The 27916-nt window shown below is 43.8% G+C and overlaps 1 protein-coding gene across 1 annotated transcript; it reads left to right on the top strand.

The window, feature by feature from the left end:
* Nucleotides 1-17201: 17201 nt before the first annotated feature.
* On the top strand, nucleotides 17202-27288 carry LOC141072533 (uncharacterized). The gene is made up of 7 exons (XM_073559805.1): nucleotides 17202-17415; nucleotides 17521-17670; nucleotides 17800-17979; nucleotides 18062-18185; nucleotides 18269-18366; nucleotides 18566-18656; nucleotides 24717-27288. Exons 2-7 carry the CDS (start codon nucleotides 17593-17595, stop codon nucleotides 25889-25891), a joined length of 1746 nt encoding a protein of 581 aa, XP_073415906.1. The 5' UTR covers nucleotides 17202-17415; nucleotides 17521-17592; the 3' UTR covers nucleotides 25892-27288.
* Nucleotides 27289-27916: the final 628 nt, after the last annotated feature.

Genomic DNA, 27916 nt, shown 5'->3' with positions numbered 1-27916 from the left:
ATCCCTTCCATCAAGGACGTGGAGTTTCGTATTCTAGTTCTTATTGGAATCCATTTCTTCCTAAAAGAAATGCAGTATCATTATTTTGCAATATACAGTTTACATTGATCAACATGTACCCACAATTTTTGTTGTCTGCGGGTATTTTTAACCACCTTAGATGCTCGTTGCACAAGAATCATCACTTGTCCCATGGTTTCGATAATTTCAAAGGGACCTTCCCAATTACTTTCCCAAGGTCCATTCTTCCTGAAAGTTTTAATCATCACTAGAGCCCCTTTCTTGAATTTGGATACATATGGTGGCTCCATTCTCTGCATTCTTGATGCAGCATGTGGAAGAATCGTTTTCAAATTTTCCTGTAACAATTGCAACCATTTGGACCTTACAACAGCATCTTTTTGTGGTGTAGACAAAAATGGTTCATGAGGAAAAATCAATGGCATTTTTCTTCCTGTCATCAGTTCAAAAGGAGTAAACTGAGTTGTGGCAGAGGTTGTTCCTCTTACACTCAACAGTACAAAAGGTACTGCATCAACCCAAGTATTGCCTTTGTCCAATAACATCTTGGCAATTCTGGATTTTATTGTTCTATTCATCCTTTCCACAATACCAGCAGACTGTGGATGGTAGGGTACATGAAACTGTTGTCGTACCCCTAGAATAGCACAAACGGCTTGCATGATTTTTCCTGTAAAGTGACTTCCTCGATCAGAGGTGATCATTCTTGGGATCCCCCAAGTACAAAAGACATGATTAACTAATGCTCTAGCTGTAGACAAAGCATCATCTTTCCTGACAGGTAAAACTTCAACCCACTTAGAAAAAACATCTACCACAACCAATGCATACCTGAGACCATTTTTACCTGATGGTAACGGTCCAATGTAGTCGATTTGTAACGTAGACCATGGACCATCTGCAGGTGCGATTCGGAGTAGTGGCGGTTTCTGTCCTTTTGGTCTTGGATTAATTTGGGCACAAATGAGACATGATTGAACAACACTTTGCACTGTCTCTTCCATCTTTTCCCAGTAAAATTTCTCTCTGAGAATGCCTAACAATTTTTGTTGGCCCAAATGACCCAAACTTTCATGATTGTATTTTGTGAACTCAACCTGTAGATGTCTTGGGACAACAGGACGCAACTCCCCGTTTAAGTCATGACACAAAACCCCGTTTTCACAAACAAAGGGAGGTTTTGGATCAACCCGGGAAGCAACAAGAGATGAGTCTTTTTCTTGTTCTTCCGCAAAAGAAGGGATATGCGTGTCTGTTCTTTGAACTGCTGAAACCTCGAGAGGTTCAGGTTCAAACACCTCTTCTCCTGTCAGGGCTGCCTCTTTGGCTAGCATATCTGCGGTTGCATTTCCAACAGATAATTCATCATCAGATTTTTTATGGGCCGGAACCTTGACAATAGCAAAACCATTAGGGTTTTTTGATGCTATCCTGAAAATTGTCTTCAGTGTGTCACTGTGAACAAGAGTCTTATTAGATGAATCTACATAGCCTCTTTTTTCCCAAACTGACAAGTAATCTGTCAGTGATCTTACAACATAAGAGCTATCACTGTAGATCACAATGGGACACTGATCATCTGCTTCATTCAGCTGTAGTACCATTTTTACTGCTTCTAGCTCTGCTCTTTGAGCTGAAAAATGACTCGGTAATTTGTGCTTCACAACCTGTCCTCTTTTGGGATAAAAAATGGCATATCCTGAATAATAGTGCCCATCTGAATAGAATCTGGAACCATCTACAAAAATTGGTTCGTCTGTTACCTCTGCTTTCCGTCTGAAAAGTGATGGACTTGGATCCTGAAAAGACTGTAAACAATCATGAGTTTGTCCTTCATATTGCATCAGCTGAGGAAGAACATATTTGGCCTTGTAATCTACCTCAATTTGTTTGGGAGACAATGACAATAACCAATGAGCAAATCTCTGATGTGACACACCTGGGATATTATTCTCAAAGAGAAGTTTTAGTGTAGAATGAGGAGTTTGCAAAATGATTTTGTTGAACCCGACAATATGTTCGGTTGCTTTGACTGCAAAGTACACACCTACCAAGTGTCTTGCACAGGTCTCAAAACCTTTTTCAACAGGTGAGAGAAGTTTTGAAAAATAGCCCAAAATTCTCCACTCTTCTCCCTGTAATTGCAGTAATACAGCAGAAACAGATGTTCCTGATGTATGCACTTGCAAAGCAAATGGATCCGAAGGATCTACTGTGGACAAAGCAGGTGCATTTTGTAAATTCATTTTCAATTGTTCAAATGAGGTTTGCTGTTCATCACCCCAAGGACCAAAGTAATCACTGTTTTCACCTTTCAAAAGATCATATAAAGATCTGGCCTTATCTGCAAAATTCTCAATGAAATCCCTTGAATAATTCATAAGACCTAAAAAATGTCTCAATGCCTTGTGTGATGTCGGAATTGGTAGGGAAGCAATTGCCTCAATTCTTTCCTGCAGTGGCTGCCTTTTTCCTGGACTCAACAGCACCCCTAAAAATCTGACCTCAGTCTGCATCAATTTGACCTTTTTGGTGTTCAATTTCAACCCTGCATCATGCAGCAACTCAAACAATTCTGTCAGAAGTGAAACATGTGTCTCTTTATCCTCTGTAGACAATAAAATATCATCCACATATTGCAGAATGCAATCAGGCCTCGAAAATCTGGATAATACCTTTGCCAATGCCTGATGAAAAACACTAGGTGACAAATGTGCTCCTTGAGGTAACCTGCAAAACAGATATTGCTCGTCCAAGAAAGTAAATGCAAACTTATACTGACAACTCTTTTCAAGAGGTATACTGAAAAAACCATTGCTAATGTCCAGTACAGAGAAGTATTTGGCCTTTGCATTTAACCTTGCCATCATGTCATGAGTATCTGCCACAATTGGTGCGACATTGGGTGTATGCTTATTGAACATCCGTAAATCCAATATCATTCGATAAGAACCATCAGATTTCAAAACACACCACAAAGGATTGTTACTTACAGAATTAGCCTTTCGGATAACACCTTGATCTAACAATTCCTGTATGATCTTTGACATAGAATCAATTGATTCTGGAGGCAATTTATACTGACGCTGTGGCGGGGGATCACGCCCCTCCACATTCACGATAACGTCCTTCATTGTTCCAACCTCATTCCTGAACTGAGCCCAAAGAGAAGGAAAAAGCTGTACAATTTCTGTCAATACCTCGTCATCATTAGTGTCAGGCCACAAATGGTCAGATGACACCACATCATTCAAGCAAATACTTCCACCATGGCTATAATCATTAGGGTCAATGACTACCAGTTTACAACCATTGGAATCTTTCCAGATCACTTGATTTCCTAGGTCAACTACCCATCCGAATTTCTGCATAAAATCTGTGCCAAGTATATTTTCAGAATCACGACAATACCAGATGTCAATTTCTGTTTTGAAAGAACTAGGCATTTCCAATGTCACATTGGGAACTAAGGTTGCTTTAGTTCCACCTTTTCCACTGAAACCGACAATTGTACAAACTGGTGAATCTGGGTTTAGCTTCAAATCAAGGTTTGTAACACTTAACTGAGCTCCTGTGTCAATGAGAAATACAACATTCTGGCCAGCTAAACTTCCTTTGATAAATGGTCTTCCACAGTCATCCAATGTAACTCGAGTCACAAATTCCAATGGATGTGGTACAGGAATAGTCTGTGATTGTCAGAAAGATGAAGGAGATGGGAGAAGACCTGTGTCCTTTTTAAAAGACCTTGGAATTCTATCCCTTGACTCTGTTTCCTTCACTGTCATTTCTCTGATCTGTCTGATTAATGGTGCATATGGTGACTGTGTTTGTCTGTTGGCAGTATGAGCAGGTGCAGATAATTGTAATGCAGGTGCGGAAGGTGTGGTGTATGATTTTGGCATGAGTCCGTTTTCCCTTCCAAGCTTACCTGTTCCTTGTGTACCTATCTCTGATTCTGCTCTCAAAAATTTCCTGCACTGCCACTTCAAGTGTCCAGGTATACCACAAAAATAACAATGGATATTGTTCCTTTGTGTAGTATTTTTACCTCTATGCTCAATGTAATCCCTGCTCTTGGAGATTACTGTGGCTCTAGGTTTCAGCTGACTGTCTTCCTTCTCATGAACTACCGCTATTTTAGCCTTGACCTGATTTTGTTTCATGGATCTCCTTATTCTGTCAATAAAAACTGTTGCTTCTTGCAATGATGGCTGAGTGTTAGCCAATTGCACTGAGGCAGGATCTAAGTACTTGAACTTCTTTACAAAAAATTTGATCATGGAGGCTGGCTCTTCGTGAGGCCCGAGATCCATTACCATCCTATAGGCCTGTTCAAACTTTACCAAAAAAGAGAATGGGTCTTCAGAAATATTTGTTTGTAAACTCCCTAAAATATCAACTGTAGGCATGTCTTCTCCAGTTGTAAACAATACCAATTGTCTAAGTCTGTCTTCTTTTGTACTATCTGTCATTTCATTCTCATCATTTAATCTGGGTGTGGTCTGTAATCTTTTTCCCATATGTGAAGGTAACCAAACTTTGAATATTTTATTCTTTTGCTCATCATTCAGATTGTATTTGTCTGTGTTTGATTCAAAAGTGTCCGCATTATAAAAGGCATCCATCTTATCATTGTAATTTGGAATGTCTTTTACAATTTTCATTAGCTGATCGTGTATTTTCAGATTAATGCGTGCTGCTCTGTCATGTAATTTTTTCCGTTGTAATTCTACTGCCTCTAATTCCTCTACTGAAGCATCTGGATCCTGCATATTTGGTACAAATGATGAGGCAGCAGCACTGTCCTCCTGTTTACCTGTTGATCTTGTGTTAGCAGAAACCCTTTTTATATCTTGTCGTAATTTAGACAATAACTCTGTCCTGGTATCTATTTGATCTTCCAATTGTTCTATATGTTCTGACAAAATCAAACAATCAAAGTAATCCCCGTCAGACTCTTGTGTGTCACCTGGTGTGTCAGTGTGATTAATGTCTTGTGTGACAATGCATGTTTTATAGGTGTTAGGTTCAGTTTTCTCAAAGACTAGGCTATTATACACATGGACTAGCTGCATAACATTCTGAAGTTTCCTTTGTAATTTTCTTACTGAGAAAAACCTTTTGTCAATTTTAACATTTTCTGCCTCACATTGATTATACAAACTAGACCATAATTGGGCATCCGTATGATTATGAACAAACTTGAAATCTATGTTACTTTTCTTAGCATAATCATGTATAAAATCCATTATATTTTTTTCTCACCTATTGAGAGTCTTTCCCGTCAATGGATGGTCCTCTGTGTCCTTATGCAATCCTCAGATCTCCGTCTGGATGAGACGCATGCAGCTCTTTACGATCCTCACCCGTCGTCTCCAGGTTCAGTGTGATCCTTGTGCCGTGAAATAGTGGAATTCCTGAGGAGGCTTGTACAACAGGTGGTTTTTAGCAGAGTTCGTGCTCCCCCCTTGCACAATCGAGGAAGGAATGCCAACCAAAATCAGCACAAAAGATCAAGCTGGCTCAGGCTCGCCAAAATGTAGAAAAATATATATATCTTCTTGCACGGTTGAGAATCAAAAGTAAAGGCAATGTTGAATTGAGGATAAAATAAATCTTGTTTTTAATTGTTCATTTCAAAAAGTGATTACAAAAAATGAAGAAAAGTAAATTCATGACATGCAATAATTATTTGAAGAGAAAACGAGCATTGTTCTTACATATAGTCTTGAGCAGCTGTGTTGTCCGGGTGTTCGAGAGTCTCAAGGGATATGAGATCTCCTGAACAAGAGTTAGACCGGCTTTATATACTATTCTGACCTATAAACTACAACCACATATGGTGGCTTGCCACTATGTTCATAACTTCTTCCATATTAAGTGAACCCTAGTTAGTTTAACAATATGTATACAGTTATTTATGCATTACCTTAGTCTGAGATATTTAAGCCTAAAGTCTGAGATCTTTAGAACCATTCATTATCTCTAAATAGTCACATTTTGACAGCTTTGACAAGTGACCTATACATTTGACAAGAGAGAGACAGCTGTGTGAGCCAAGGCACTCAGAATAAGTCAGTCACTTCTCTAAAGTAAGCAGAGCCTGTTAGCTATTAATCTATATATTTTTTTATTATAGAAATACTGATATTTTACACTGTGCAGAGGAGGACATGGGGGGGCTGTGCAGGGGAGGACATGGGGGGGCTGTGCAGGGAGAGGACATGGGGGGGCTGTGCAGGGAGAGGACATGGGGGGGGCTGTGCAGAGGAGGACATGGGGGGCTCTGTAGGGAGAGGACATGGGGGGGCTCTGTAGGAGGGACATGGGGGACTGTGCAGGGGGGTACATGGGGAAGCTGTGTAGGGGAGGACATGGGGGGCTGTGCAGGGGAGGACATGGGGGGCTGTGCTGGGGGGTACATGGGGAGGCTGTGTAGGGGAGGACATGGAGGGGCTGTGCAGGGGGGTACACGGGGGAGGGGGGCTGTGCAAGGGGAGAACATGAGGGCTCTGTAGGGGGTGTACTGTGGGTCTGTGCAGGGGGAAGACACGTGGGTCTCCTTACACTGTTTTATGGTGCAGCTCTCGGCAGGGCAGTGGTGGAGGTTCAGTAGGGTCATCACGCTAATACATACACATATATATATAGAGAGAGAGAACTGCAAGAAGATGAAAGTCTAGAAATTTAGAAATAATAACAGCAGAGTTAGTAGTAGACTAAAAATTAGATCTTTGAGTGTAGTGTGGGCTCTTTGGATTCTTCCGGATTATCAGCGACCAAAGGGGCGGCAAATTTTTCGACCGCCCCGGGCGCCACAAACAGTTGCTATGCCACTGACCCCACGCCGCCTTCTCTACACAGTGTTATGTGTGGAATGTAACGTGTGATTTCTCTGGAGGGAAATAGACCCCACACAGGAGGGAATTATCCCCAGTTACCGGCCGTCTACTATATGGCGGCATATGATTGTGCTATCGACTCCACACCAGGAGCTAAAATGCCCAAATCTCTAATGTAACCGCTATAAGAGAAGATATAACAAATTTCCCCTAAACTCACACAGCGGAGGAGGCCTCACTTGGAGCAATGTGACTCGCGCACAGAAAATCTATTCCCGGTTCTGTGATAAGTTATCGGCCGACAGGAAGAAGAAAGGTCTGAATTACAGCCCAGACTGGAGGAGAAACTGCAGGAGTTAGAATTGGCCAATCAGCGCTCTTCACCCCTATACTTATCTACACAAATACAAGATATGAAATGACAATTAGACGCCATTCTCACCACCAGAACGGAGAGGCGCTAACTTGGAGTAAAGCCGCGTTTTATCCAGGGCTGTGGAGTCGGTAAGCCAAACCTGCGACTCCGACTCCGACTCCTCAATTTCCCTTACTCCGACTCCAACTCCGACTCCACGACTCCGACTCCCACACATATTGCTTATATTTAAGTGAAAAATTTATTGTAGTACAATGTGAACCTCAGACATTTAATCATTTTTATGATCCAATAATCAAGATATTTAGATAGACCAGAATATATATTGGTGTACTACCCGGTTTTCATTCTTTTTGGTACAGATACGATATGGATAGACAGATATGGATAAATGGATAGAGCAGATTTCTAATCTGCTTTTGCTATTGAAAACATTATCTATGAGCTCAAAAACCTTTCAGGTGATGCAGTTTTTTAAAAAGATGATCAGCTTTTGCAGCGGAAAAACGTATCCTCAAAAAACACAGGGAAAACGCTGTGTGTGAATGTAGCCTTAGATCAGTAATAGAACAGCCATTTATAGGATATTTCATAACTTTCCCAAACTCCTATTAAAAAATATTCAGCACATCCTGCATTGAATTACTGTACCCAATTTATTATATATTTTAGGAGTCGGAGTCGGTCCATTTTATACCGACTCCAACTCCGACTCCACGAAAATGAGCACCGACTCCGACTCCACGACTCCGACTCCGACTCCACAGCCCTGGTTTTATCACCATGCCAATAAGCCTAATAAGATGCCGCTCGTAAGCTCAGAATGAGAGAGTCACTGGAGATAATCTCCTCTATAAAAGACCCTAAGGGTCAGATCTCAGCCCACCCCGATGTCATGTATAGCACTTATAATGAATACCCCCAGAGTTTGTATTCCCCCCACAATCACCCCCCTCACTACTGGAGTCATTCCTTCACACACTACATCTTCCTAACCTGACTGAGTCCGCGGCACAACAACTCCATTTACACATCTCTGAGGAGGAAATAGTTTCACCAACCAAAAAACTAAAAAGAGGAAAGGCCCCGGGGCCGGATGGTCTTACAGCAATATATTATAAAAAAATGCAGCGATGTGCTGACACCACATATAAAAACCTCTGTAATTCACTACTAAATGGCTCACAGCTGCCCCCTGAGCTCTACGTGCCGCATGTAACCGTAATCCCTAATCCTAAGAAAGATCATCTCACAACAAATTATAGACCTATATCCCTCTTATACATTGACTTCAAAATCTTTACCTCCATTGTGACAGGATCAATAAAATCCTCCGTCACCTCATCCATCGGGGTCAGGTTGGTTTTATACCAGCGCGACAGGCCCCAGATAATATTAGGAGAGTGTTAAATATTATTCATACAACTAACCTACAGCAAAAGCGACTTCTCCTGCTTGCATTAGATATTGAGAGGGCTTTCGATTCGGCGTCCTGGACATATCTCTTTACGGTTCTATTGGAAGTCGGATTCTCCCCTAAACTTATAAAGTGCCTCCAATTGTTATATGATAGCCCTATCGCTTATGTAAAACTCCCGTCACCACATCCCCCTCCAATTAATATTCAGAGGGTACCAGGCAGGGCTGTCCTCTATCTCCGGATCTTTTTGCACTTGCAATGGAACCCATTGTGGAAGCAATAAGGAGAGATCAGAATATCCTGGGCCCTGAGAATATGGGAGACCAATATAAAGTCAGCCTCTTTGCGGATGATCTCCTGCTAACATTAATAAGTCCCCACACTACACTCCCTCACTTGTTTTCTCTCCTTCACGAATTTGAGAAGATTTCAGGGTTTAAGATTAACATTGATAAATCCGAAGCATTATTTGTAAATTTTCCTAAGAGCAAACTAATATAGCCTCCCATTTTGGGTTTATACACAAAGAACATTATCTAACATATCTGGGTATCAACTTAACAGCCAACAGGTCACCTCTGTTTAGGTGGAATTACACTCCACTGATCCACAACTTCCAGAGGGACCTGGATAGATGGGCTTCCTCAAAGTTACCCTGGCTCGGCAGAACACATGCATTAAAAATGGTGTCACTGCCTCGCTTCTTATATCTATTTAGGTCCCTCCCAATTATGGTACCAGCCAGAACGATCACTCATTCACACTTTATGATGTCTAAGTTTCTTTGGCTCAGAAAACAACCCAGAATTGTGCAAAAACTTATGTTCCGTCACGGAAAAGAAGGGGGTTTATCCCTCCCTAATTTTACACTTTATTACAAGTCGGCACAGATTGCTCGATTAATAAGTGCGTGTTCATATCCCAATAGTCCGAGATGGGTTATTCTGGAATCATTTCTCTCCAAACCATTCTCTTTATCAGGCCTAATGTGGACCACAGACCGACTTCCACGGGGGTTAATGAATGTGGCTCCTTTTACAGTCCACTCGTTGCTTCTTTGGAGGAAAGTCCGGTTTAAATATAACTTACAATCAAGCCCTTCTCCCCTGACAGCTATATTACAAAACCCCATGTTCCCGCCAGGCCTTGAGCCACAAATGTTTTCTTGGTGGATAAGGTATTCATATACTTAAACATTTGTGTTCCCCATTTAATATCTTACTTGACAGACAGGAATTTGTTCAAACATTTGAACCTCCAGTTAGGGAGGTAATGCGCTTGAACAAGATCTTCCACTTTGCAAAGCAGATCCTCCCAAGCGGTACTACTCTCAGGGCAACCAGTTTTGAAAATAAATGTCTAAATGACCCTTTGGGCAGGGGAACGATCTCTCATTGACAGTAGTGTAGCTACCGGGGGGGGGCAGAGGGGGTGGTGGTCCCGGGCCCCGCGCTCTGATGGGGCCCACCCGAGCTATGCTATGTAACTATATCGGCGTGCAGATCGTGCCGATACAATTCCATGCTGCAGCAGGGAGTGAGTCATGTGACCGCTCTTCTGCAGAGGAGAGGGGGAGGGGAGGTCACTCACCCAATCCTGGCTGAGCGCGCTCTCCTTGAAAGCTCCCTGCTGCAGAGAAGTCATCAGCTCCAGCAGCAGCCTGGACGCCGGGGGCTCTGCCTCTGCCTGTGAGCTGAGTTCACTGTCTGCTCTGCACTTGATTGCTTCTGACTGAGAGGAGCCTGACAGCTGAGGAGCCGCTGCTCCAGGACCAGTGGACACTGCACACAGCATGGGGATTGATGAGTATCTATGTTAATTGCTATTTGAAGTGTCTAATCTGTTGCTTTGGATATATACATACAACTTACTGCTATTTGGGTGTAATATTCATTACATGATGCTCTCCTTACGTGTTACAAAGTTTTCAGGCACTTTGCAGCGGTCACTGATGCGCTATATGGCGATGCTTTGTCTTGGCCTGGGAATTTACTGCACTTTGGGACTGAGAGAAAACCAGGAAAAGTGCAAACTAGAGATCGCACTGCTGGCTGCAGGCATTGAGCCGTGCAGAGAGAGCGGCGCATCCTCCCTGGCAGGCAGAGGGAGGGTTAAACCAGTGTATCACCTTATCTCGCTGTTTGTGCTGGCGTGTAATTATTAACCTACCCGTTACCAGGCTGACAGCGAGTCCTAGAGGATTAGGGGATGTGCACACGTTGTGGATTACTCTGCGGATTTTTCCGCGCGGATTTGGCCAAATCCAGAGGTAAATCCACAGGTTAAATGACCGGCGTTTTACCTGCGGATTTAGTGCAGATTTTGTGCGGATTTCACCTGCGTTTTTACACCTGCGGATTCCTATAATGGAGCAGGTGACCAAACGCTGCGGATTCCGCACAAAGAATGGACATGCTGCAGATTTAAATCCGCAGAAAATCCTCAGCGTGTGCACTGTGTTCTTCATTTCTCATAGACTGTACTGTACAACGCAGCAGGAACTGCTGCAGATCCGCAGGACCAAATCCACTGCGGATCCGCAGCAGAATCCGCAACGTCTGCACACACCCTAACTAGTGTTTGCTGCTCCTACTGGGAAGTGAAGTCTGGCACTTGTAGTGCCACAGCAGCAGTTAGTGCTTGGTGACAAATAGCTGTGGAATAGTGTTTTTCTATGCAGCGATTGTTAGTGGCATGGACATGTTACTAGTGTGATATATTAGTATCAGTAATGCAGGTGACTTATCGTTAATCCTACAATGTGGGGAGCTACAGGGGGGAGGGAGGTCACCCCGGGACCAGCGCTCTGAGGGGACCCACCCACAGCACGCTGATAGTGTTACATTCTGCGGCCGATCAGGCAGAATCGATCTCCCTGCTCTGCCACCCGGCCGCTATGGGGCCCCTGAGCAGGCGTTAGGGCCCTGCGCCAGCAGTGGGTCCCCACCTGTCATTGCAAAATCAACTGTGTTGGCTGGAGGCCATTTCAGCTGACTACATTGGTGAGAGAAGGAGCATTACGCTCCCTCTCCCATCATCCCCCTCTCATCAGCTTCTGATGTCACTAACCCCAACACTGACAGGGGGTCGCAATGACGTCACTACTCGGAGCCTACAGTCCGGAGATGTGCGGGAGCTCGCAGCAGTGAAGAAACCAGGAGGAAAGGTGAGTTTTGGAATTATTTTTTATGAGGCTGCCTATGGGGTGCATTATATAAAGGGCTGCATTATTCTATAGGGTCTGCCTATGGGGAGTGCATTATACTATACTGAGGACTATAGTGAACTTGTCTGGCACATTATACTATATGGAGGCTATCTAGCGGGCCATCATACAGTGTGGAGATTACAGTGTTGGAGCTATCAAACAATTTGGGGAATACTAAGCGGTCAGTGTATATACAGTGAGGGGGGATTAGACTGTGTATAAGAGCATCATACTGTGTATAGGGGAGCATCATACTGTGTATAGGGGAGCATCATACAGTGTATAGGGGAGCATCATACAGTGTATAGGGGAGCATCATACAGTGTATAGGGGAGCATCATACTGTGTATAGGGGAGCATCATACAGTGTATAGGGGAGCATCATACTGTGTATAGGGGAGCATCATACAGTGTATAGGGGAGCATCATACTGTGTATAGGGGAGCATCATACAGTGTATAGGGGAGCATCATACAGTGTATAGGGGAGCATCATACAGTGTATAGGGGAGCATCATACTGTGTATAGGGGAGCATCATACAGTGTATAGGGGAGCATCATACTGTGTATAGGGGAGCATCATACAGTGTATAGGGGAGCATCATACAGTTTATAGGGGAGCATCATACAGTGTATAGGGGAGCATCATACAGTGTATAGGGGAGCATCATACTGTGTATAGGGGAGCATCATACAGTGTATAGGGGAGCATCATACTGTGTATAGGGGAGCATCATACAGTGTATAGGGGAGCATCATACTGTGTATAGGGGAGCATCATACAGTGTATAGGGAAGCATCATACTGTGTATAGGGGAGCATCATACTGTGTATAGGGGAGCATCATACAGTGTATAGGGAAGCATCATACTGTGTATAGGGGAGCATCATACTGTGTATAGGGGAGCATCATACTGTGTATAGGGGAGCATCATACAGTGTATAGGGGAGCATCATACTGTGTATAGGGGAGCATCATACTGTGTATAGGGGAGCATCATACTGTGTATAGGGGAGCATTATACAGTGTGTAGGGGAGCATCATAGTGTGTATATGGGAGCATCATACTGTGTATAGGGGAGCATCATACAGTGTATATGGGAGCATCATACAGTGTATAGGGGAGCATCATACAGTGTATAGGGGAGCATCATACAGTGTATAGGGGAGCATCATACAGTGTATAGGGGAGCATCATACAGTGTATAGGGGAGAATCATACAGTGTATAGGGGAGCTGTACAGCAGGAGACTCATGACATTATTAAATGTAAAGTGGGCACTTATTGTTATAGGGAACTCAGGTAACTGTGACTGTCAAAGGGGCACAAATGGCGCTATTACTTTCTAGGGGACAAAATATGGGCACTGTTTTCGAGAGTTGCTTTAGAATTTAGAGGGCACAGAGAACCACACAGCAGGTCCAGTTAAAGGGACACATACAGCAGCAGCGGCTCAGCATTGGGGTATCATCAGGGTAAGGAGTTTGTGCAGGTAGGGAGTAGTCCCATTGGTGACAGTGCTGAAAATTTGAGACATGAAATGAATCTTTGTTGTAATCTCTGCAGACGAGTCCTTCCTGGAAGAAGTTGTCATGTTGGTCTGGGCCAGATGGAAAAGTGAACGATTCCATCAGAAAGAACGTCAGCTGTAAGTTACCATCTGTAACTGTGCTGTGATCTCTTATACAGTATGTTGTGTAGGACGGGTATCTACCACTCACTATATGGCGGTAATATCAATATTGGTCTTTATTTAGAAATTATATTCAGCAACAGCGCCGTCCTCTGCTGAGGTTCTCCTCCACTATTACTGGGCGTCACCGAGTTGTAATCAAGGTTACCTGGTTGGGAGCTCACTCAGAAGTTTCGCCCCCCCGAACCAAAACCCTAGCTACGCCTCTACTCATTGATCTACTATGCTATAAATTCTCCACAAAATGATAAAAAATTGAAGTATACAGTATGTTACAGTGGGAGGAGGATTTGGGGTTTGAACAGTCAATTATGACACCATATCAAGAGGTAGTCACCAGACTTCCCTTGTGGAGACCTCCTTAAAACTATTGCACAGAGTCTATTATGTACCGGAAAAAATTCACAGCATTTTTCCTAAAATCTCGGGAGACTGTTTTAGGGGCTGTGGAATATCTGGTGACATGACACATATTTGGTGGTCTTGTACGGTGGTTTCTGGGCTTTGGGAGAAGGTGAAGCGTCTGATAGCACAGATGTATGGTGGACCGGTTGATCTGGAACCTTCTACCCTTTTACTGGGAACCAGGCCTTCCCAGCTTCCAAAAAGCTTTCAGAAGCTAGTAAACTACTTATGTATGGCCACTAAAATCCACATTGCGGCAAAGTGGAAGTTGCCCTCACTGCCAATATCTATGGTGAAAGAGAAAATGAACAACATTAGAATCGTAGAGTTGGAAGGGACCTCCTGGGCCATCTGGTCCAACCCCCTGCTCAAAGCAGGATTCGCTAAATCATCCCAGTCAGATGTCTGTCCAGCCTCTGTTTGAAGACTTCCATTGAAGGAGAACTCACCACTTCTCATTGCAGCTTGTTCCACTCATTGATCACTCTAACTGTCAAAAAGTTTTTTCTAATATCTAATCTGTGTCTCCTCCCATTCAGCTTCATCCCATTGCTTCTAGTCTTTCCTTGTGCAAATGAGAATAAAGTTGATCCTTCTACAATGTGACAGCCCTTTAGATATTTGTAGACAGCTATTAAGTCTCCTCTCAGTCTTGTCTTTTGCAAACTAAACATTCCCAAATCCTGCAACCTTTCCTCATAAGACAGGGTTTGCAGACCGATCACCATTCTGGTCGCTCTTTTCTGAACTTGCTCCAGATTGTTGATGTCTTTTTTAAAATGTGGTGCCCAAAACTGGACACAATATTCCAGATGAGGTCTGACCAAAGAGGAGTAGAGGGAAATAATGACTTCACGTGATCTAGACTGTATGCTTCTGTTAATACATCCTAGAATTGCATTTGCCTTTTTTGCTGCTGCATCACACTGTTGACTCATATTCAGTCTGTGATCTATTAGTATACCCAAGTCTTTTTCACATGTGCTCTTGCTTAGCCCTATTCCTCCCATTCTGTATATGCTTTTTTCATTTTTATTGCCCAGATGTAGCACTTTGCATTTTTCCCTGTTAAAAATGTTATTCTCATTTGTGGCCCCAGCTTTTCTTGTAGAATAAATCCTTTTCTCACACAGTCCTGTAGTAATGACTTTGTTCTCACGTTTTGTAGGAGGGTTCGTCTGACTCCATCTTATGTTATCAGTATAAGTGCGAGAGATGAGAGACCGACGACCACAGTTTTACCGTGTGTGTCCGGCGTCAGTTCTACAGTGTGAGAGATGCAGGGTCTGTGACCGAAGCTGGGGGTATACGGGTGTATACAGCATACACAGAGGGGTCTGTGACCGAAGCTGGGGGTGTACGGGTGTATACAGCATACACAGGGGTCTGCGACCAAAGCTGGGGGTATACGGGTGTATGCAGAGTACACAGGGATCTGTGACCGAAGCTGGGGGTATACAGGTGTATACAGTGTACACAGGGGTCTGTTACCAAAGCTGGGGATATACGGGTGTATACAGCATACACAGGGGTCTGCGACCAAAGCTGGGGGTATACGGGTGTATACAGAGTACACAGGGATCTGTGACCGAAGCTGGGGGTATACAGGTGTATACAGTGTACACAGGGGTCTGTTACCAAAGCTGGGGATATACGAGTGTATACAGCATACACAGAGGGGTCTATGACTGAAGCTGGGGGTATACGGGTGTATACAGCGCAAACAGGGGTCTGCGACCAAAACTGGGGATATACGGGTGCATACAGTGAACACGGGGCTGTGACCGAATCTGGGGGTATACGGTGTATGCAGCGTACACAGAGGGGTCTGCGACCGAAGCTGGGGGTATACGGGTGTATACAGCGTACACAGGGGGGTCTGTGACCAAAGCTGGGGGTATACAGGTGTATACAACGTACACAGGGGTCTGTTACCGAAGCTGGGGGTATACGGGTGTATACAGCATACACAGAAGAGTCTATGACTGAAGCTGGGGGTATACGGGTGTATACAGCGTACACAGGGGTCTGTTACCAAAGCTGGGGTATACAGGTGTATACAGTGTACACAGGGGTCTGTTACCAAAGCTGGGGATATACGGGTGTATACAGCATACACAGAGGGGTCTGCGACTGAAGTTGGGGGTATACAGGTGTATATAGTGTGAGGGACGCGGGGTCTGTGACTGAAGATTGGGGTAAACAGGTGTATACGGTATACACAGGGGTCTGCGACTGAAGCTGGGGGTATACGGGTGTATACAGCGTACACAGAGGTGTCTGCGACCGAACCTGGCGGTATATGGGTGTATACAGCAAACAGAGGGGTCTACAACCGAACCTGGGGGTATACAGAGAACACAGAGGGGTCCACACAAACACGGCTACGCTCCGTACACCTCGTACACACACAGCTCCGCTCCATACACCTTGTACACACAGGGCTCCGCTCCATACACCTCGTACACACACGTCTCCGCTCCGTACACCTCGTACACACGCGGCTCCGCTCCGTACACCTCGTACACACGCAGCTCCGCTCCGTACACCTCGTACACACGCGGCTCTGCTACATCCACCCTGTAAACCCCTCCTGACCCCACACAGAAACTTCCCCTCCTCCAGCACCATGACAACCAGCACAGCAGAGTCCTGCACACACTGAGGCACCTGATCATGTGACCCCTGACTCCTCCCCTCTTGTGACATCATCACAGGTCCTGTGCGCACAGAGCAGCTGTAGAAATCTCCGGCCTCGGGGGTCTCACCAGACTTCGCTCTTTTCTTGCAGGGGCCGCAGTGGATTTCATCCTGGATCCATAGAGCTGAATAGAGGAGCGATGTTCCTTCACTCTGATGGGAATTGATGGTGACGTTTGTCCAACGTCCACGTTACCGGGTAAATCCCCCCAGGACTGCAGCCGGTAAAGACCCCGATATCCACAGGTGTCCCCTCTAATTGGGGGAAAGGGATAGAAAAGCCTCTTATCCCGAGGGGAAACCCTGTACATGGAGACATCGGCCTCAGATCTCTCCTGTCCTGTTCTTCCAGAAAAGCCTCAAACTTCTGTGTGTGACTCAGAGCTGAGATCTAACGGGAGAGAAGATTCCAGTGCGGGGAAGACGGGAAACCTTCATATAGACGGCCGGTGGGGATGGAGGCAGTGACCGACTCTGGCCAAATCTGTCTCTAGAGCCGCAGTAGAAGATGAAGATGTCGTCCTCATCATGAAGGAGTTATTTCTCATGTCGCGTGTAATGAATCTCTCCTGCAGTATTGCTAATGCCGATTCCAGTGTCGGCAATGAGACGAGAATTAGCGTTATGGAAGATGAGTCTATGAGGAACGTGTTCAGCTGCCGACTCCGAGGAGGAAACTGCTTGTTGTCTGTGGCCTAAATATATAGGTTTTATTAGTAGATGTCAGGGGAGAAAACTAAACCCTGTAAGATAATAAATCTCCTCGTATGTTTCCCTTATTATCTCCAGTAATTGTATTATTACACAGGATTCTTATGATGTTACATCGGATCATCTTCTTCTCATTCAGGTCTCTACAATATCGGATCCTCTCAGTGAAGATCTTCTACAGAAGAGAATTTTCCTGATTTACCCATCAAGGATGGATATGGACAGAGACAAGATGGCGGAGAGGATGTTACACCTCACCCTAGAGATCCTCTTCCGTCTCACTGGAGAGGTGAGAGATTCTGATGACGTCACATTACATCATTCTTATCTATGGGAATAACAGATGGACAGAACTGGAGAGGTGAGGACTCTGGAAATGTCTGTAGTGAGATTTATTAATGTGTCGCTCCATAACCAGGATTACACAGTGGTGAAGAAGACCTCTAGTGATCGCTGTCAGGACCCTGTGTCTGAGGGATGGGGAAGACCCCTGAGCCCAATCACGGGACCTCCACCTCACCCCCTGATCCATGAGGACATCAATGACCAGAAGATCCTAGAACTCATCTACAAGATGATTGAGCTGCTGACTGGAGAGGTGACACTGCTGGGAATGCTGGGACATTATACAGTAACACTATGAAGGGATCGGGGGATGACGGTATCATTGTATGTGTCAGGTTCCTATAAGGTGTCAGGATGTCGCTGTCTATTTCTCCATGGAGGAGTGGGAGTATTTAGAAGGACACAGAGATCTGTACAAGGACGTCATAATGGAGGTTCCCCAGCCCCTCACATCACCAGGTAATAGACAGGACTAAATACACACGGCCTATAATTATCTGTATGTAGAGAATGAATTCAGTCCCTGTATGTGTTTCCTCCAGATCTATCCAGTAAGAGGACAACACCAGAGAGATGTCCCCGTCCTCTTCTTCCACAGGACTGTAAACAAGAAGATCCCAGTGCTCCTCAGGATCATCAGGTAGATGGAGAGAAGGTGTCAGGAGATCTCCCCTATGATGTGTAGACGGCTGTGAAGGTCTTGTGCTCAGTCTTGTTTTATCCACCAGTATTATATGTTTTATACTTGTGTAATGAGAGCGGTGGAGATGGCAGGATTAGAGCTGATCATCGATGGGACTTCCCCATCTGTCAGTGACTTTCACAATATTTATTTTCAGGGTGAAGATCTGACCCATATTAACACTACAGAGACATATGTGAGGGGTGATGAGTGGTGTAAAGAGGAGATTCCCACCTATGACTACCCGGGTGAGTAGTAACCACTGAATGCAGAGAAGTCACAGATTCCTCTCAGTCACCGGCTGTGGCTGCTTTATCGGTGGTGTAGTCCGGCCGTATTACCATGATCACCATTTTGCCTCTAGACCGCAACATTCTCCTCCACCCAAAAGTGTTCAAATGACTTTGGGCATTGAAAGCTCTTTTCTATAGAACTTACAACCTGGAAGATCCACCTACCCCCTGGGATTAGAAGATACTGACCATTACCTGCCCAGATCTGTAACTATAAAGCCAAATGACAGCGTACATAGAATGTGCTGACAGGTTAGAAAATCACTTGAAGAAAAATCTTATGCTGGGCCTGTAAGAGAAAGCGGAGGGTAATGATGCTGTTGGCTTCCTAGATCCCTGAGATCTTATTGGATGAATCTTCTCTCCCTTCTGTGCTGCTGAATGTCTCATGGTCCCAACAAGACCAGGTCCAGTCTTTCTGACCAAACTTCCCTTTTATGAGCGACAACAGTAAATGTGCAGTGAGGCCGAGTGTGAATTTCTCTACAATAACAGCAGTTTCCCTTTATCCTGACTTTTCAATTTGTGTTAAAACTACCATATTTTTCGCACTATAAGACACACTGTTTTCCTTCAAAAATGTGGAGGAAAATGGAGGATGCGTCTTATAGTCCGGATGTACCGGCTCTGGCTGTGGTGGGGAGGTGGGGGAACGGCATCGGCGGAGCAGCAGGTCACAGGAGGCTGGAGCCGGTGGCTGCGGCTAACTTCTGTTCCTGCTGCTAAAGAGAAATGAATATTCACTGCATTACACGCCCATGGGCTTGGAGGGCAATGAATATTCATTTCTCTTTAATAATAGTATCTTGATATGATTAGCCTCCAACCCCGGTCCTGCTATACATGGCCCCATCCATATAATTGGCCCACACCCCCATCCACATCCTGGTATGCATGGTCCCATCAGAAAACATTAAAAAAACAAACCATTACACTTACCTACCCCGCGCTCCCTCGCAGCATCCTGCTCCGGTGCCAGCAACTGCTATATGCTTGTAAGCAGCACATGGCAGGGACGTCACGCACTGCTCACAAGCAGAGCACAGCTGCCAGGACTGTGCACGCAAAGGGCAGTGAGTATTCATTGCTCTTCAGTATTGTGCAGTGTCAGCCACCAGCTTCCTGCTGCTACCGGCGGTCACGTGTGCCGCTACTTAAGAGAAATAAATATTCATGAATACTCACTGTTCTCAGCGCTGCTTACAAGCATATAGCAGTTGCTGGCACCGGAGCAGGATGCTGCGAGGGAGCACCGGGTAGGTAAGTGTAATGGTTTGTTTTTTTTAATGGATGGGGTCCTGCATACCAGGATAAGGATGGGGACCCAGTATACCAGGACAGGGATGAGGTGGCATGCATGCCAGGATAGGGATGAGAGATCCATGCATACTAGGGTAGGGATGAGGGATCCATGCATACCAGGATAGGGATGAGGGATCTATGTATATCAAGATATAGATGAGGGATCCATGTATACTTGGATAGGGATGAGGGATCCATGCATACCAGGGTAGGGATGAGGGATCCATGTATACCAGGATAGGGATGAGGGATCCATGCATACCAGCATAGGGATGAGGGATCCATGCATACCATAATAGGGATGAGGGATCCATGCATACCAGAATAGGGATGAGGTATCTATGCATACCAGGGTAGGGATGAGGGATCCATGCATACCAGGGTAGGGATGAGGGATCCATGTATACTAGGATAGGGATGAGGGATCCATGCATACCAGGATAGGGATGAGGGATCTACGCATACCAGGGTAGGGATGAGGGATCCATGCATACCAGGGTAGGGATGAGGGATCTATGCATGCCAGGGTAGGGATGAGGGATCAATGTATACTAGGATAGGGATGAGGGATCCATTCATACCAGGATAGGGATGAGGGATCCATGCATACCAGGGTAGGGATGAGGGATCCATGTATACCAGGGTAGGGATGAGGGATCCATGCATACCAGGGTAGGGATGAGGGATCCATGCATACCAGGGTAGGGATGAGGGATCCATGTATACCAGTGTAGGGATGAGGGATCCATGTATACCAGTGTAGGGATGAGGGATCCATGCATACCAGGGTAGGGATGAGGGATCCATGCATACCAGGATAGGGATGAGGGATCCATGCATACCAGGGTAGGGATGAGGGATCCATGCATGTCAGGGTAGGGATGAGGGATCCATGCATACCAGGGTAGGGATGAGGGATCCATGCATGCCAGGGTAGGGATGAAGGATCCATGTATACCAGGGTAGGGATGAGGGATCCATGTATACCAGGGTAGGGATGAGGGATCCATGTATACCAGGGTAGGGATGAGGGATCCATGTATACCAGGGTAGGGATGAGGGATCCATGTATACCAGGGTAGGGATGAGGGATCCATGCATACCAGGATAGGGATGAGGGATCCATGTATACCAGGGTAGGGATGAGGGATCCATGTATACCAGGGTAGGGATGAGGGATCCATGCATGCCAGGGTAGGGATGAAGGATCCATGTATACCAGGGTAGGGATGAGGGATCCATGTATACCAGGGTAGGGATGAGGGATCCATGTATACCAGGGTAGGGATGAGGGATCCATGCATACCAGGGTAGGGATGAGGGATCCATGCATACCAGGATAGGGATGAGGGATCCATGCATACCAGGGTAGGGATGAGGGATCCATGCATGTCAGGGTAGGGATGAGGGATCCATGCATACCAGGGTAGGGATGAGGGATCCATGCATGCCAGGGTAGGGATGAAGGATCCATGTATACCAGGGTAGGGATGAGGGATCCATGTATACCAGGGTAGGGATGAGGGATCCATGTATACCAGGGTAGGGATGAGGGATCCATGTATACCAGGGTAGGGATGAGGGATCCATGTATACCAGGGTAGGGATGAGGGATCCATGCATACCAGGGTAGGGATGAGGGATCCATGTATACCAGGGTAGGGATGAGGGATCCATGTATACCAGGGTAGGGATGAGGGATCCATGCATGCCAGGGTAGGGATGAAGGATCCATGTATACCAGGGTAGGGATGAGGGATCCATGTATACCAGGGTAGGGATGAGGGATCCATGTATACCAGGGTAGGGATGAGGGATCCATGCATACCAGTGTAGGGATGAGGGGGCCATATATACCAGGATAGGGATGAGGGGGGCATATATACCAGGATAGGGATGAGGGGGCCATATATACCAGGATAGGGGATATTAAGTACAGAATTTACCACATTTTTTTGCTTCAATTTTTTTTCCTAATTTCTTCCTCTAAAACCTAGGTGCGTCTTATGGTCCAAAAAATACGGTAATTTCAAGGAGGATTGTGATAAACTACAGGAAAAACATAATGATAATATTAAAGTAATTGTTATTAAATTATAAAAACTGAATTAACATGCAGCTGAATCAAACTGGAGCACGTATGGAAAATATATGAAAAATGTATTACAGTAAATAAAGCCACAATATTCACAATAGAATAGAAAAATCCTAATACACACTGTCAGTATAAAGCAGATTATATCAACTGCCCCTATATATATAATCACAAAAACGGAAAGTGCTGCATTGTACAAGTGTGAAGAGTGTTATAACCAAAGTGCTCTAGTGCCAAAGGTGCTATACAGAAACCAGCGCCACAATCGCTGTGTGATAAAGTGCTAATAGTGCAGACACACCATGGGGCATATAACTACAATGTGCCTGTAATAAGTATCCGGTGCAAAGTGCTGCAGCAAAAGTACCCGAGGATAAAGTGCATGTGCTTGTATCACCGAGATACACAGTGTGCTGCCAGGGTCCCATGGACCTGATCCTTATTACAGGCACATTGTAGTTATATGCCCCATGATGTGTCTGCACTATTAGCACTTTATCACACAGTGATTGTGGCGCTGGTTTCTGTATAGCACCTTTGGCACTAGAGCACTTTGGTTATAACACTCTTCACATTTGCACAATGCAGCACTTTCCGTTTTTGTGATTTCATATATATTTTTGATATTTGATTCCCTCCATATTAACAATGATAGGGGCAGTTTATATAATGTGCTTTATACTGACAGTGTGTATTAGGATTTTTCTATTCTATTGTGAATATTGTGGCTTTATTTACTGTAATACATTTTTCATATATTTTCCAAACGTGCTCCAGTTTGATCCAGCTGCATATTAATTCAGATTCTATTTATTATTATTCAATAACAATTATTTTACTATTATTAGCATTGTTGCTCTGTCTTTTTAGCACTTTTTTTTTAGGACTTCATTTCTGATTGTGCTGGACAATTTATTTTTATACAATTGATTTCACCTTTGCTAAAGTACAAACATTCCACCTGTGCCATGATATATCTCTAAGCTGTGCGTGGCTGAGGGCTGTAATATACATTTATTCCCGCCTGCAGGAGATGTGTTGGCTCCAGCCCTGGTGTCATGGAGTCACTCCACATCATACATTACATTGTTTTCCATCCTAAGGAATTCAGATTACTGCACAATCTCTCCTGTGGGCGGGGCTGTGGGTGGGGCCATGGGCGGGGCTTTCTGTGGTGCTCCGATTACATATTCATCTGTATTGACTTATGACAGGTCGCTGACCCCTCACTGACCTGCCCCATTATTACATAATGCATATAATAGCATTGATATTATTGGTGATAATGCCTATAATATTGTGGCTATTGTGAGGCTTAGAGAAAAAAAATTTACAAATGACACTGGCAGCGCCTGTCCAGTAGCATCTATCTCTTACTTATAGATAGTACTATGCAGGCGCCGCCATCGCTGGTGACATTTTTCTGGATGTAATTTTTTTATGTAAAATAGGGGGCAGGTCACTGATGGATCAGTGTCATAAGCCAATACAGATTAATATGTACGCAGAACACCACATAAGGCCCCGCCCACAGCCCAACCCACAGCCCCGCCCCAGAGCACGAGAATCTCATTAACTGAAAACTACAAATACAGATTAAACAATAACCAGCCCGCAGCTGCCCAGAAAACCCAGAAATTCTGACGCTTTGCCCGGCTCTTCACACTTGCCCTGTGTTTTGTTTCATTTCTAATAAAAGACTTTATTCTGGCTGTGTCTTTATTTACCATATAACTATAGGATTAGTAATAGAAAGGTGTCTTATAGACACCTCTCCATTACTAATCCATGGGCTTGATGTCACCTGACAATACAAGGGTGACATCAACCCCACAAATATGAACCCCATTTGCCATCACTACAGGGCAAGTAGGAAGAACCGGGCAAAGCCCCCAGTTGTCAGCTTCAGCAAGGCTGGTTGTCAACAATGGGGGGGACCCCACATGGTTTTTTAAAATTATTTATTTAAATAATTAAAAAAAACAGTGTGAGGACCCCTCTATTCTTGATAACCAGCCTTGCTGAAGCTGTCAGCTGAGGGTTGCAGTCCCCAGTTGTGATCTGGACCCATGGAAGCGTGTTTAATGCGAAACGGCAGTAGTCCTGTTTCTTGCCTGCATGCCTGCACTTATCCTGCCCTCACAAACCTTGTCCATGTATGCTTTTCGGAAATAAAGGAGGTTTTTTATGATACGGTAAATGGAGTGTGCTGCTTTTTTCCTTATTTTTTGGTTTATAGAAACCTTGTTGCTTTTCAGCAGCCTTTGAGCCACTAATAGTGTGGGAACCTCTGTTTTTCCATTGACAGATGATGGACCTGAGTGGGGACTTGTTTTTTCTGAGATGAGAATTGGTATTATTTTCGCCTACATAACATTGATTGTTTTTTTTTCTATTCGATATTTGGGAGGCAGAATGAACCAACAGTTGAACACCGCACACTACTGGTTCATCCAACAAGGTTTTCTATTAGACTGTGAACTCTCATTGTCTTGGATAAATAATTAAAAGTTTTTTTACATAGCTTGCCATTTTTATGGACAGTTTAAGTAGAAATGTTCAAAAATATAAAACTCAAGGATATTTTATTTAAAAGTAATAGTTTATTATCTTAGCAGATGACTGTACCAGGAGATCAGAGGGACAGCTGACATCTTCAATTTTTAAATCAGATGATCTTGAGATCCTACAAGATACAACTGAAGTGACTCTAGATATACCATCATCCATTCACAGCCAAGATCTGTCATCTGATCCTATGAAACACGTCCCATCTTCTGATTCATTACCGACTATAAAAGAAAATCAACGTTACAAAAGAGGCATTAAAAAACAATCTGCTTCTAAAGCAAATCAGTCATTTTCATGTTCAGAATGTGGGAAATATTTTACACGGATATCACATTTTGTTAACCACCAGAGAACTCACACAGGGGAGAAACCTTTTTCATGTTCGGAATGTGGGAAATATTTTGCACATAAATCAAATTTTGTTACCCACCAGAGAACTCACACAGGGGAGAAGCCGTTTTTCTGTTCAGAATGTGGGAAATATTTTGCACAGAAATCAAATTTTGTTACCCACCAGAGAACTCACACAGGGAAGAAGCCTTTTCCATGTTCAGAATGTGAGAAATATTTTAGCAATAAATCAGATTGTGTTAGGCACCAGAGAACTCACACAGGGGAGAAGCCTTTTTCATGTTCAGAATGTGGGAAGTGTTTTGCACATAAATCAAAATTAGTTACCCACCAAAGAACTCACACAGGGGAGAAGCCTTTTTCCTGTTCAGAATGTGGGAAATCTTTTGCACAAAAATCACAATTGATTACCCACAAGAGAACTCACACAGGGGAGAAGCCTTTTTCATGTTCAGAATGTGGGAAATGTTTTAACAATGATTTACATTGTGTTAAGCACCAGAGAATCCACACAGGGGAGAATATTTTTTCATGTTCAGAATGTGGGAAATGTTTTGCACATAAATCACATTTTGTTATGCACCAAAGAACTCACACAGGGGAGAAGCCTTTTGCATGTTCAGAATGTGGGAAATGTTTTAACAATAAATCAAATTGTGTTCAGCACCAGAGAACTCACACAGGGGAGAAGCCTTTTTCATGTTCAGAATGTAGGAAATGTTTTAGCAAGAAATCAAATTGTGTTAAGCACCAGAGAACTCACACAGGGGAGAAGCCTTTTTCATGTTCAGAATGTGGGAAATATTTTAACCAGAAAGCGCTTCTTGATCGCCATCAGAGCAGTCACACAAAGGAGAAGCCATTTTCTTAATGTGGGAAATATATTTACTTGGAAATCAACTGTTAATAAACATCAGAGATGTCACATAGGGGAGAAGCCTTTTTTATGTTCATAATGTTGGAATAGTTTTTACCACAACTGAATCTTCATAAATGGGTTGTCTCTTGTCATTCCTCATGTTTGCTGACAAAAGGATAAAACTAAACTTTATTAATTCCAAATGTAAAGCTATACCCATAATTCACCCCCTGAAGGTTAGTCAGAAGGTGACTAATAGAAAAAACATATACCACACATCTCAGTATATAGGGTGAGGTGAAGTTTACACACTCACTCTCCAAGCCTCTCATTTCTATGGATTTCATCATTCTCACTAAAGACGACTCATCAAGAGAATATTTAATATTGACCTATATTCAAGAGAGACTAAACGAAAAAAAAAGCTAAAATCATGTATCATGTTATTCGAAACTGTCAGAAAACTAGCCCCATATTGGCAGATCCCAGACCTCAAACTATATACTTCGGACGTGTATAAACCACTCCAGTGTCAGGAATAGATAGTATGAATTTGAATTTACCAAGTGGCTGCAATGAAACAAAGAGTGAAAAATTTAAAGGGGTCTGAATACTTTCCATACCCGCTGTATCAGTAAAAATAACTCCTCTTTATTAGGTAAAGTATAAAAGAATTGCTCCATTTTCCGATACCCGTCGCGTCTCCATTTTTCATGATCTCGGGTTGGGTGAAGGCTTATTTTTTGTGTGCCGAGCTGACGTTATTAATGGAGACCATTTGGTGCAGATACGATGTTTTTGTCGTCCTTTATTGCATTTTAATGCAATGTTGTGGCGACCAAAAAAAAGTAATTCTGGCGTTTTGACATTTTTTCTCGTTACACCATTTAGCGATCGGGTTAATTCTTTTTTATATTGATAGATCGGGCGATTCTGAACGCAGCTATAACAAATATGTGTATGTTTGATTTTTGTTATTGTTTTATTTTGAAAGGGGCGAAAGGGGGGTGACTTGAACTTTTATCTTTTTTTTATATTTTTAGAAACATTTTTTTTTTTACTTTTGTCATTGTGAAGATATACAGCATTGTATCTTAATTAACCAGATGACTATTTTTAGCAAATGAAGAATAATAGAATGTTATCTGTATGTTGGCTTTAAATTTAAGTGTTGATTTCTAGTTGGTCAAAAAAACAGACTTTTGTTTGTGTAAGCCGGTAATAGTGACTTTTATTGTGCGCTTATCCTTGCTCATGTAACTGGACACTTTGGGTGCACACCAAGTAAAGAAAGTGTGGACCCGTAGAAGCGCAAAACGGACGTCGTCAGTCGCATACTCCATCTCCCATACTCCCTGAGGACATGCTGTGAACTGCTTGATCAATAAAGAACAGACTTTTTACACTGGTGAGTGCCACCTCATCTCTTCTTCATGTTCTATGTGTTATCTGCCTGTTTTGTGGTACAATAAAGCATTGCCCACACTGTGTTACCCTCACCCTGTGTTGTCTGAGTAGCGTTTTGCCCATGTTAATAGGAGAGCGGGAGTTCAGCAGGACGATCCCTGGTCCATGCAGTTTTGCCTAGCGGGCGGCGCTCACAGCATTACGGAAGTCAGAAGCATAGAGGTCTGCTGGAGACCTCTGGTTTTCATGCCAACCCATCGGTGACCCATGATCATGTGATGAGGTCATCGATGGGTGGGATTTCCGGCATGCTTGCTGGAAGTGAGCTTTAAATGCCGCTGTTAGGGGCAAATGGCAGCTGTTCAGTACAGCTGACATGTGCCGTAAAAGTTGTAAGCTCACCGCCGGAGCCCACATCAAAGGGAGGAAGTACATTTACACCCAATGTCAGAAAGGGTTAAAGGGGATTGTTTTTACAGAGACAGAAGTAATCAATCATGTATACATACAGATAATTACAGAAATACACAGCTTCTAATGGTAAATAGTATAGAGTTACCACAAGAAAATATAATTTGTGTAAATCATGTGTAGATATAAAAATTCAGGCAAATGTCAAATGTAGCGCCA

Source organism: Dendrobates tinctorius, unplaced genomic scaffold, assembly GCF_039654945.1.
Source record: "Dendrobates tinctorius isolate UK_male_01 unplaced genomic scaffold, ASM3965494v1 ptg000274l, whole genome shotgun sequence".
Classification (NCBI taxonomy): domain Eukaryota; kingdom Metazoa; phylum Chordata; class Amphibia; order Anura; family Dendrobatidae; genus Dendrobates; species Dendrobates tinctorius.
The sequence above is the reverse complement of the archived record's forward strand: the minus strand, read 5'-3'. Positions and strand labels throughout refer to the sequence as shown.

Excerpts from the sequence above, each read along its gene's own strand:
- LOC141072533 (XM_073559805.1), top strand. The coding sequence starts at position 17,593 with ATGGATATGGACAGAGACAAGATGGCGGAGAGGATGTTACACCTCACC. Across the intron at positions 17,671-17,799 it reads TCTTCCGTCTCACTGGAGAG|GATTACACAGTGGTGAAGAA; the intron begins GTGAGAGATTCT and ends CTCCATAACCAG. Across the intron at positions 18,657-24,716 it reads TCCCACCTATGACTACCCGG|ATGACTGTACCAGGAGATCA; the intron begins GTGAGTAGTAAC and ends TTATCTTAGCAG.